At 36.3% G+C, this 12,825-nt stretch overlaps 1 protein-coding gene across 4 annotated transcripts in view; it reads right to left on the bottom strand.

The window, feature by feature from the left end:
• The window catches only part of LOC134529596 (mitogen-activated protein kinase-binding protein 1), a 121,121-nt gene that overhangs the window by 81,800 nt on the left and 26,496 nt on the right, over positions 1 to 12,825 (bottom strand). For all 4 annotated transcript variants that reach the window (XM_063363863.1, XM_063363862.1, XM_063363865.1 and 1 more), the window contains exons 8-10: positions 11,845 to 12,005; positions 8,311 to 8,446; positions 570 to 770 (exon numbers count right to left, since the gene is read on the bottom strand). In XM_063363863.1, coding sequence (XP_063219933.1) covers positions 570 to 770; positions 8,311 to 8,446; positions 11,845 to 12,005 — 498 coding nt within the window. The remainder of the gene's footprint in view (positions 1 to 569; positions 771 to 8,310; positions 8,447 to 11,844; positions 12,006 to 12,825) is intronic.

The raw sequence follows: 12,825 nt of genomic DNA, 5'->3' as shown, positions 1-12,825 counted from the left end.
CACCTTTTGGTGACATAAATAAAATACCTTCCCCCGTGCACTTTTATTTAACTTTGATTATGATGTTCCTTTTGTGTCACTTTTTTATGATTTTTATTAGTTTTTGCCACAAAGTATCCATCTATCTGTTAAGCAAATTCCCACTGCTATATCTGTGAAAAGTGAGTTTAATTTTCTGAGTGGCAATCACATAAATTTTAGGAAAAAAAATTTCTAAAAACACGTTGCTCTCCGATTCTTACTTTTGTGGGTTGGTTCCTTGGTGCACCCATGGCACAACCTTCAACAATTATTATTAAACCATTTATCAACAAAACCATTTTGTTAACATTTGCTGTTAATATAATAAAGGCATGTCACGATCATCATAAATTCTCTTGTATGCATAATATTACACTTATATAAAACAACCAATTGTATAATTGTAATTCACTGCCAGAAAAAAATATCAGATGGAAACACCAAGGACAAAAATCTGCGAGAACACCACAAAAATAACTGTTCTATAACAGAGCTGTAAATCTTTGCTTAAGAAGTAACACACGTCAGCACATGCCTGTTTCACCTACCTCACTGTAAATATTCTTCTGGAAGTGAGTGTTTGCAGGAAGACTGGACTCCAGGTTCCACACACGAATAGTGTCATCGCTGGAGCACGTGATGAAAGAACCATTCGGCATCGCTGAAGGAAGGCTGCTGTCCAAAAGTGGGTACGTGTCCACTCCCCAGATACACCCCGAGTGAAAGAGAAACGAGTATGTTTTCCCAACCTAGCATCACAAACATACACTTGCTTTCAGTTTATTACAATGCAAGAATTACCAACTTTACACTCCATACAGATCCAATTTGCGAACTATATTCTGACTGTTTAATTCATAGAGAAGTCAATGAACTTTGGGAAGAAATTATCATTGGCCATTCATCATATTGAAATAATATTATTAAATTATGGATGTTAAACAATATTTGAGTGGTTTAGCCAAAATTTTATTTAAACTGCTTTATTTGATGAATTGAACAACATTTTGGTGGTAAATAGTTATAAACTTACATTTTGGTGTTATTTATACATTTCGGTGTAATTTCAGTTTTATCACAATTCATCGTAAAATCTTGCCCCTACAAATGACAAACTACAGCCTTCTTACAAATATATAATGAATTTGAAATCACAATAGTATTCAACACATTTTGTATGGTCTAACTAGTTGATAGGGTAAAATCTCAAAACATAATCAGTATTTAATAACTACATGAATGATGATAGTAAAGCATAATTTGAAGTAAAATATGAACACAGATTGCAATCATTAATAGTTTTACACTTCTTATAATGATGCATAGAAAATAGGTCAAAATGATGTGAATAACAAGTAATTTTCCATGGCATCCCATCTAGTGTATTATTATTTTAAAAACTCAGTATTTTTAGCACTATTGCTAAGAAACATGCAGGTGCTCTGAGACATAGCAAATTTCTGGCATGAAAATCTTTCAACTTTGCTCCAATTTAATTAAATTTCCAAATAGATTTTTGTCTGGGATTGATGCAGATGGTAGCTTGAACTTCATTTTTGTGACATTGTTGAAGAATTTCTAGTCTTGCTTAATGGTTCAGCATTACTTTTTTTTTGTTTTGTTTTAGGATTGCTATTGCACCATAAACAATTCTAGAGATATTGCCTGTCATTATTTTACACTAGCTTATGTTCTAATATTTTTATCTCAACATTATCTATCATACTCTCCCACTAAATCTTTCTAATTTAAATGTTCTACATCACTGTTGCCAATGTCACCATTGGTCAAAACTCATGCAGATAAAACAAAGTAGAGCAAAAATGAAAGAGTTGTTATAGAACATGAAATGATAAGCAAATCTGTATTAGCCAAATGCAATACAATCTACTGACGTGTGAGCCGGATTTGCCCCTCTGCTTACCAGCTTCATATTTCAAACCGCCCACCAGCGAAGTGTGTGTGACACGTGGTTTGTGAATAGCATGCCACTAATAGCCCAGGAGTTTTAGGTTAATATTTAAAGAAAGTTTGAAAAAAATAAGGTAAATCTGAAAATATGGTCATTGATACAAAACACCTTGTTGAACAACATACTGAAATTCCCCTATTTTCCCATGCCGGCGTCATATTTTTTTTCGTGCAATAATGTCGTAAGTCCCCCTAAATGACACAAGGACGCAAATGTACACCCGAAAACAATTTGCATCAACTGAAATCCACGGGGATCGATTCAAATTAACCACTGGACCACACCAATGTTATATATAAGCAGACACAGTAAAAAAAATCGACTTGAAGTAAAAATATTATAGATCGAACATTGACAATTGTCCGAAAATCATGGAATTTATGAAAAAAACTATCCATAGGTTAAAAAGTACCGCAAATAACAAAACATAAGTTGCACAAAATCAATTCCTTAGGATTTGAGCTTTTCAACTGTGTATCTCACACTGCTCTGTGACAAACGGTTACCGAGATACGGTGGCTCATGTACCAGCGTGCGCCATCAGATATGACTCGGACGGAAGGCGGGATGACATTTTCACCCGTCAATATTCTGCTTATGGTGCTTCTAACGAGCCATTGCTCTAGTAAGATATAAACAGCTTTGTTATACTGTGTAGGTAATTTTACATATGATTAAATTATTTACTACATTTATGATATTAAAATTATGCTCCTGCTTCTCAAAAAACATCTCGTACGATGTTATACCCTCTGTAGTCATTTTTAATTCAGGTTTTACTTTGTAATGTCATGCACTATAACAAATTCTTTATTGGTATCATAAGAAATCTCAAATAACGAGAAACAATAACACAGAAATATAGTTTTTTTCACATACCTCAGCTAACTACATATGATCTGGGTCGTCATTGATATCTTTAGCTACATTCCTATAACTTCTACCTCTACAGCGTGTGCAAATCATAGAGCACGGAAGCCAGCAATGCGGCAGGAGCACTTGATCCACACTCAGATCTACATGCACATGAGATGAGATGTAGAAGTTCATCGGGAGCTGGTGGCAAGTTACTGGTAATCGGAAGAAGTGTTTGTTGAACCTCACACCAGCCCCAGTTGATTGGTGTAAAAGTATTACCCAGCCAATCCTGGACCTATAATGCAGGGTCAAAAAATGATCAGTTGATAAGGATTGCCAATAAAATTTGCTGTACACACAGATCCTTATAACGTGAGTTGTCGTACCTGCAAGTAAGTCCTGCGCGAGTGTTGTAAGGCTGCGGACCTTGTTGGAGGAAGGTTCGCCAGCTCGAAGGTAGCAGTCACAGCTTTTCGGGCCACAGTTCAAGCATACAGATGTCCACGAAGTTCATCCAGGGTGGAGAATTTCTCTGTAGTGTACATGTGGATAATGAATTCCTCGCCAGCAGCAGTGATTTGTTCTGCAGTAGCAGATGTATTGCTAAATATGGAAGCAATGTTCTGGAGATGTGGATTTTCTTTCAAAAGCTTCCAAGCATTAACATTTCGCTTATGGCTGGACACGCTTTCTCCTTGGTGCGAAATTGGCTGTCTCCGTTCCATTGACTCTGGTGTTGTTGGGGATGACAACATCAACTGTGACTGATCTGTGTCTGTTGGTGTTGCAGCTATGAAGAGTATGTTAGGTAAGAACTTCGGCAATGTCAAGTTGTCAAGAAAGAGTAGGGTGAATCCGTTAGCAGCTATGAGCCGAAGTATTAGCATACGGGATGAAATTGTTCCCGTCTGTCCCCAACAGTTGTTTATGAGCATTGGATGGGCCATCCACCACCAATGTGGTGATTTGATGGAGTATCTGAAGTATGAACTTGCACCAAGGCCACCCTCTTTGTTTGATGAGGTATCAATGCGAAAGACACCCAAGTCTTCGCTGCTGCAGATCTTAACTTCCCACCAGTGCATAGACAGAATAAATGAAGTAGCCACAATAATCATTGATGGTGGTTTTCTTCTACATGAATTTGTCTGGGACCACCCACTAACATATGGTGAAGTCGTTCATTCTTACCTACAGTATGTTGTGAAACATTATTCGTCCAGAGCCATTGTTGTGTTCGATGGGTATGGAAAAGTCTTACAACCAAAGGAGAAGAAAGAAAGCGCCGTGCATCACGTAGATGCTCAAGAAACTTTAAATTCGATAAGAATACAGCTGTCACTACTCCGCAAAAAGGATTTCCTCAATAACACACACAACAAATCACAACTCATCAAATTGCTCTCGAAGAGCTTTGAACAAGCAGTACTCACTGTTCTTCAGGCACCGGCAGACGCAGACACACTGATTGTGGAAACTACCATGGGAAACGACGTCTGTGAAACACCAGTTGTCGTCATAGCAAATGATACTGATATCGTTATGCTGATTGTAAGAGCTAAAGAAAACACTTGCATCAGTGTTCACAGACCTGGAAATAATACTAGAACAGCAAAATTGTTCAACATTTGTGAAATTCAAAAACAACTCGGAGACTTCAAGAATTGTTTATTGTTTGCTCATGCAGTCACTGGCTGCGACACCCCTTCCGCCATTTTACGTAAAGGTAAGAAAAATGCTTGGAAGCTTTTGAAACAAAATCCACATCTCCAGAACATTGCTTCCATATTAAGCAACACATCTGCTACTGCAGAACAAATCACTGCTGCTGGCAAGGAATTCATTATCCACATGTACACTACAGAGAAATTCTCCACCCTGGATGAACTTCGTGGACATCTGTATGCTTGAACTGTGGCCCGAAAAGCTGTGACTGCTACCTTCAAGCTGGCGAACCTTCCTCCAACAAGGTCCGCAGCCTTACAACACTCGCGCAGGACTTACTTGCAGGTACGACAACTCACATTATAAGGATCTGTGTGTACAGCAAATTTTATTGGCAATCCTTATCAACTGATCATATTTTGACCCTGCATTATAGGTCCAGGATTGGTTGGGTAATACTTTAACACCAATCAACTGGGGCTGGTGTGAGGTTCAACAAACACTTCTTCCGATTACCAGTAACTTGCCACCAGCTCCCGATGAACTTCTACATCTCATTTCATGTGCATGTAGATCTGAGTGTGGATCAAGTGCTCCTGCCGCATTGCTGGCTTCCGTGCTCTATGATTTGCACACGCTGTAGAGGTAGAAGTTATAGGAATGTAGCTAAAGATATCAATGACGACCCAGATCATATGTAGTTAGCTGAGGTATGTGAACAAAAACTATATTTCTGTGTTATTGTTTCTCGTTATTTGAGATTTCTTATGATACCAATAAAGAATTTGTTATAGTGCATGACATTACAAAGTAAAACCTGAATTAAAAATGACTACACAGGGTATAACATTGTACGAGATGTTTTTTGAGATTTTAATATCATAAATGTAGTAAATAATTTATTCATATGTAAAATTACCTACACAGTATAACAAAGCTGTTTATATCTTACTAGAGAAATGGCTCGTTAGAAGCACCATAAGCAGAATGTTGACGGGTGAAAATGTCATCCCGCCTTCCGTCCGAGTCATATCTGATGGCGCACGCTGGTACATGAGCCACCGTATCTCGGTAACCGTTTGTCACAGAGCAGTGTGAGATACACCGTTGAAAAGCTCAAATCCTAAGGAATTGATTTTGTGCAACTTATGTTTTGTTATTTGCGGTACTTTTTAACCTATGGATAGTTTTTTTCATAAATTCCATGATTTTCGGACAATTGTCAATGTTCGATCTATAATATTTTTACTTCAAGTCGATTTTTTTTACTGTGTCTGCTTATATATAACATTGGTGTGGTCCAGTGGTTAATTTGAATCGATCCCCGTGGATTTCAGTTGATGCAAATTGTTTTCGGGTGTACATTTGCGTCCTTGTATCATTTAGGGGGACTTACGACATTATTGCACGAAAAAAATTATGACGCCGGCATGGGAAAATAGGGGAATTTCAGTATGTTGTTCAGCAAGGTGTTTTGTATCAATGACCAAATTTTCAGATTTACCTTATTTTTTTCGAGGTAAAAACCTTAAATTCCTGGGCTATAACCCCACTTACTTCCGCAAAAGGGCGCATTAGTGCTAGTGCTTCGTTTTTGTTATAAACTAATTCATAATTGTATAAACATTTCCTTTTTGCCCCAAGTGTTATGTGTTATTTTCAGGATCCCAAAAATATTTTATATGATAATTTTATCTCAATTATATTAACCATAGAAACAGACCCAAACCGAACTTGCTAAAGGCCGCCAAATAATTTTATAGTTTTGAATATTAATTTTTATATATAATTCATTACATAATTTTTATGCTTAACTATCTTTGTAATAACGGTACAAATTGTGACAACCTAACAGTCAGTTTAACTTGGTGTCAGTAGCCAGTCCAGTGCACAACTTTCGTCCCAGTTATGTCGCATCGCCACCAGAGGGTATCACTCTTGTATCTCAACTGATCCTCGTCATCCCAGTATATTTAATTATTCTTAATCGCTTTTAATCATCCTCTGAGCTTACCTCGGGGGCTTGACTTCTAGGTTTAATTTCATAGTAATCCGCTAGCCAGAGTTCGGTCTTTATCATGATAACTTCACTCAACCACAAAATGGCTCTGGACATTATGTAAACTGATTCGTGTCATTAGGCTTTTCTGCATTTTAATTTTTAACATCAAGTATATAACAGGCATACGAAGCAATGACGGGTAATAAATCTCAATACCAAATCACGTGTATTTCTTACTGTATTCATTCACATGCTAACCGCTTACTGCGAGACCGACATGTGGGACATTTATAAGAGCCAATTTAATCAATATCATCTTATAGCGTGCCAAAGCCGAGAGCATGCAACATCTTAGCATATTGCTGTGAATGTGCGAGGGGATACAAATCACACTTCCACACACCCTGAGGACAGTGTCTCCGCCAGGAGGCGCACATTACCGTATTTACTCGCATATAGGTCACCATCGCAGATAGGTCGCACCCATAATTTGAGGTCTTGAATTTGGTATTTAAGATTCCTCCCATATAGGTCGCACCGGTAATTCATTACTGCGCCGTGCGCGGAGAAAGGTCATTGTACTCGATCAGCTGCTGTTTCGGCGCGGCGTAGCCGCCAGCTGGCTCTCTTTGTTCACTGAGCTGCGCATGCGCAGTATAACTCACTCAACGCTCCGCCCAGACTCGTGACCTTGCATCAGCAGCCAGCCAATAGATGCGAGCTTAGCGGAAAAAATATATAAGCTCCATCTCCCGTGTACCAGTTTTGACCAGTTCTAATACCAGTTTATTGGTATACGCACCAGTTTTCTCGCTGCCGTGACACGTTCAAGTTTACGTCCATCTTGATGTCTTGATACGAATAATTAATTAATTACGATCCTCAGAAATAAATTGTTAGTTTAAAAAATATGCGTCAACTGTACAATACTTCCGAAATTATAAAATACGTATAAAACAGTTGCCAAGACTCCGCTCATTTTATCTTGTGAAGTTTGTACCAGTATTTCGGCTAAGTTGTGACATAAATACAGTATCAGAAATTAACAATCAGCCACGTTTATACATTCGTGAGTTTACGTTTTTCCCTCGTGCATTTTAGATTGTCTCCTGCTATAATTACTCGGACTTTTACACGCCTAGGCTTAAATTATTATATGTTTAGAAATAAAAGCAACTTTTCATATTATAAAATATGTATATTTTGCGATTAAAAATGTTCATTGCCGACTATAAACGTTACGTTTTTCACGATGTTTTTAGGCCTACTAGCTAATCTTATCTACTCTTAAAGTACCCACGGTATTTTCTGGTTGTTTAAGGTTGTTATGTGACGTAAATAGCGGGATGGATTCGATTTTTGAGTCGTAATTTGAGTGAAAGTATTGTATTGGACTAAATGGGAACCAAACGGGACCTGAAGAATATAGTGCAAATAACGGGAAAACGTAAATAACGGTAACGTAAATAAGGGGTTTCGCTGTATGTGTACATTGTAAATAAATTTGCCTAGACCTATATAAACTTCTTTTTCGCATTTTAAAGCAAAATATTGCAAAAAAAATTCCTCAAAAATTTTCTTCACATATAGGTCGCACTTCATTTTTCCCCCATCAAATCTGGTAAAATTGCCGCAACCTATATGCGAGTAAATACGGTATCTCGAATTAACAGTCTTAAGCCAATCCCCCAACACATAAACACAAAGGAATTACAGTTAAGGTAATAGGCATAGTTTACTGCTTCATACAGTCATATCAATAACTGTGTCTCCAGAACAAAGCAACACTTACCCTTTTGATGTCGTGCACATCCCAGATGTAAATGCTGTGATCATTGTAAATGCAAGTTAACTTCATGTTAGAGTCATCAAACGTCACTGCAATTGTGTCTGGGTATTTGGCATTGTTTGGATGTTGCACCATATGACTGTAACAAATTAATAAATGAATGTGACATAATATTTCAAAATGTAAAGACACATCTAACTATTCATAAAAAGTTAAAATTATGCTAAACCCTAAGTAAAATAATTGTCTTAATACATATACATTTTTAAATATGACTATAGGAAGCATTATATATAAGATATTTGAAATGTAAACATAAATAAAATTTTAAAACACACAAAATGAGAACATCATATAACTTTTTAACATGATATTGTTACGACCTATGTGGGGAGAACTGGGTTCATAACGGATAGCACAATTAAGTTTTATTACCGTTATATTAATTACTAATATTTACATTACTAATAAACAATTGTACTTAAAAATGTCTTATCAGTTTATCACCAATCACTCGCACTTTAAAATGTTTATTCGCAAGACACTCAATGTCTGTCAAGTTCCACAGTTCGCACTCCTCACTGGAGCTAGACTCAACAGTGGTTCGCCTGTTATCTCGCGCCTGTCCACACACAGTCTCGCGCCACTCAGTAGCACTCTCTCGATCCCATCCAGGGTTGGGAAAAAAACAGTTTTTTTTAAAAAAATCAAAAAACATGTTTTTTATTGTTTTAAACTTTTTTTTTGTTTTAAACAGTTTGTCATGTTTTAAAGAGTGTTTTTAAGTTTAATTTTTTTTTTGTTTTTAATATTAATTTTAATCAAAATCACCACAATATGTTTTGCACATATGGTTTCAGCAGAAGTCCCATCAGGTGTAAGGTATATTGCCACACATTTTTGAATATGTAATTCCCTGGCATTTCCCGGTTTTCCCTGATTGTAGCCATTCCGGATATTATTAAGTACAAGGCAAAAAGTTCACCTTTCAAGGAGTACTTATTCAGTCCTGAATTTATGTAAGCTTTTGGACATACGCCATTGCTAAGCACATGTATGTGTGTAGAAGAAAACTACAAAAAAAAAACAAATGACAAAAAAACAAATAAAGCAAAAAATTGCTGTTGTCAGGATATAAACACCACACAATACTCCACAACAGGAATATGGTCTGCGAAACAAAGAAAAATGGACTAACAGAACGAAAAAAAAAACCACAAATGTTGACAGCACAAAAATACTGAAATCAAAACATTCAGCACAACAGTTGAAACGAGACAAAAACACAGACAAACGAAAAGACGAAACAAATACAATAGTTTTTTTCAAAAAAGAACGAAGGAAAAAAAACCCACAAATGATGACGGCACAAAATTAATTGAACCCAAAAAAATTTAGCACAACAGTCAAAATGAGACAAAAACACGACAAAACGAAAAGACGAAACAAACATGACAGTTTTCTAAAACAGAAACACGCGACGTTTCGGGAACTGCAATCTGCTCCCGTCCTCAGGCAGAGACGCACATGGTACGAAAACACAGGTGTGACCAAATTCCTGTTGTGGATTATTGTGTGGTGTTTATATCCTGACAACAGCAATTTTTTGCTTTATTTGTGTTTTTGTCATTAGTGTTTTTTGTAGTTTTTTTCTACAGACATACTTGTGCTTAGCAATGGCATATGTCCAACAGCTTACATCAAGTCATGCACTCCCATTGCACAAATCTTTCAAAGATAATACTTATTCAGTCCTGTAACACTAAAAGAGATTAAACCTCTAGTATGGTGGATGGCTTTGGAGAAAAGTACTCATCATGCAACTCTGCACCTGGCACATCAGTTACACAGTGCAGTAGCTTCGTCAGCTGGTATTGAACGTCTTTTCTCCACATTCGGGTTTGTGCATAGTACTGCAAGGAACCGGCTAGGAACAGAGAAGGCTGCCAAACTTGTAACTGTTTTCCGTGCACTTAACTAACAAAAACAAATTTTAATTAGGTTAGATGAACTTAGTGGAACTGGCACCCTGGATATTTATTACAATTGGTGACTTACAATGAGACAGTGATGCTTGTGATGAAAATGTCAATAAGCAGTTTTTGTTTTCGTAAGAAATAAAACATTTTTAAAATACATACAAAAAAAACATGTTTAGAACAGAATGTTTTAAACATTGTGTTTTAAACTTGTTTTATTCAGAGTGTATTGTTTTAAACAATTTTGAACATATTGTTTTAAACATTTTGTTTTAAACGTGCCAACCCTGATCCCATCGCTCCGCTTTTCACCACTCTTAGTTACATAAATAAACATTTGCCTTATTTGTAAGTTCGTGATAAATTAATCAGAATGCAACTACCTTAGTCGATAGTGCTTCTTTTTAACAGAGCATGATAATGCATGAAGCTTAAATTGCTGGTATACATGTGAGCAAAGGTGATGCATGTGGCATATTTTTGTGTGCTAAAAGCAAGCAACTTATAGGTATCATTTTGGGGGAGGGGGAAAGAGGAGACGTGCACATGGTAGGCACAAAAAAAATATTAATGAATATATTTTATAACAATATTTCATTATCTGTTGTTAAAAAAGAATTTCACAGCACATCATTGTTAGCATATTCATTTTTTTTTACCTACTTATGATTTATCAAAGTATAAAAATAATCAGATAACAACTCTGCAAATTTTTGAAACCATACAACAGGTTTCTCTTTTGAGCAATTAAATGTTTAAACTATTCTACTTTAAAATAAAACACTGGAGATAAATATTTTTGTGAGAATTTGTCTAATAACTATTTGTATGATGCTTTTGCCCATGATGCCCAATCGTAAGATTAATTTTTCAACTAACAGCCATTATTTCGCCAAAACATTAAGGTTGTCACATGTTCTGCAAGCAGCTATCACCACCCCAACCGTCTTCCGACCCTCAACGCTCAGAAGCCTTTGCCACACATAGGTGCCACCCTGATTCCATGCCCTTAGTTCTCCTGCTTACATGGCATAAGTGGTAAAACACTGACTCGCATTAATGAAAACCTAGCTTCCAATCCTTGTCTAGCCATACTGATTTTTGTTTTTTATGACTTCCTGAAATCACTTCACGCAAATGCTGGAATGGTTCCTTACTCAAGACCACAATCGATCCTTCTTCTATATCCTTAACTGTGTTGTCATTTATCTCAATCTCTAATGACCTCCCTGCCAAAAAAACACAAAGCAACATAAAAAAAAAATTAGTCCAGGATTGATTTTTATACGATCTTGGTGAATTGATGCTCACTGAAGTGCATAACTAATAGCTGTAATGTATATTTCACTACCAGCTGGATAAAATACTCCACAAAATTATACCGGTAACTTGAGACCTACCGAGCTAAAACTGTTGTTTACTGTTACAGATGCAATATTCAATTATTCAAAAATATTTTTATGTTTAACAGTATTCCATACACAAAAATAAAATTAAAATTCAGCAAAACAAAATACTTTGCAAATTATACATAAAAATATAAAACAACAAATCTCACCTGATATCGAATCCCTGGGAAATATCAAACCCTAAGTAGTGAGTCCGAGGTAAAGTTGTCACAAACTGCAAAGTCATAGGATTGAAACATCGCACAATGCCATCTGCACACCCTACGAAGATGTAATTCCATCCCAGACTCATGCAGTTTGCAGATGATGTCTAAATGAAAAAGAAAAGAAAAGTTCAACATTACTTAAGAATCAAAAACTTATTTCATTAGTCATTACTTTATGGTAAGTTCAAAAAATATATGAAAAATATTTTTCTCCACAACTTTTACTGAAGTCTCAGAGTGTCATCAACAGAAGACAATGCCAAAAATAAAAACACTTCCAAACACAAAAACAAAGTGCAAAATAAATTAATACCACAACCACATTATTACAGTAATATAAATCTGTTAACATAAAACACAAAAAGAAAACTTAAATGCACAGAAAAAAACCACAGTTGATAAGCAATTGCTCTATAAGAAAAACATTAAAATACTACAGCAGGTGAGACTGGCTCAAATGCTCATGCAGCGCTTCATCATTTGAAATTCACAAACAACTGTTCTCTACATGATCTGTCCCTCCGCTCACGACACCAGATTCCCTTCTGTCTCCCAGTCAGCCAGACACTTGACCGGTGCTACCTCTGAAGAAGAGAGCGCACTTGAACAAAGGACACCTGCACTACAGCATGAAGATCTATAAAGTTCACTTATAACTTCTGTATGTATGTTCTCCATCAGAAAAGACAATGTTACTAGCTGCACATCCAAATCTGTGGTAAAATACTTAACCTTATACAGACTGCCCCAGAACTCAACATCAAGCCTAGAATAGTTGATAGGCAAATTAATCAAAATCAAAAATCCCAAAATTTAAAAGGGTCATATTTTTTGACTTAATAGGCATTTCTTAAAAAATTTAAATCCCCAACCTGTACCAAATTATTAGATACTGTAACTAAGTATTTTTTTATGCAATTATAA

The sequence above is a fragment of the Bacillus rossius genome, chromosome 2, assembly GCF_032445375.1.
Source record: "Bacillus rossius redtenbacheri isolate Brsri chromosome 2, Brsri_v3, whole genome shotgun sequence".
Taxonomy (NCBI): Eukaryota; Metazoa; Arthropoda; class Insecta; order Phasmatodea; family Bacillidae; genus Bacillus; species Bacillus rossius.
This window is presented reverse-complemented; position numbering and strand designations above follow the sequence as displayed.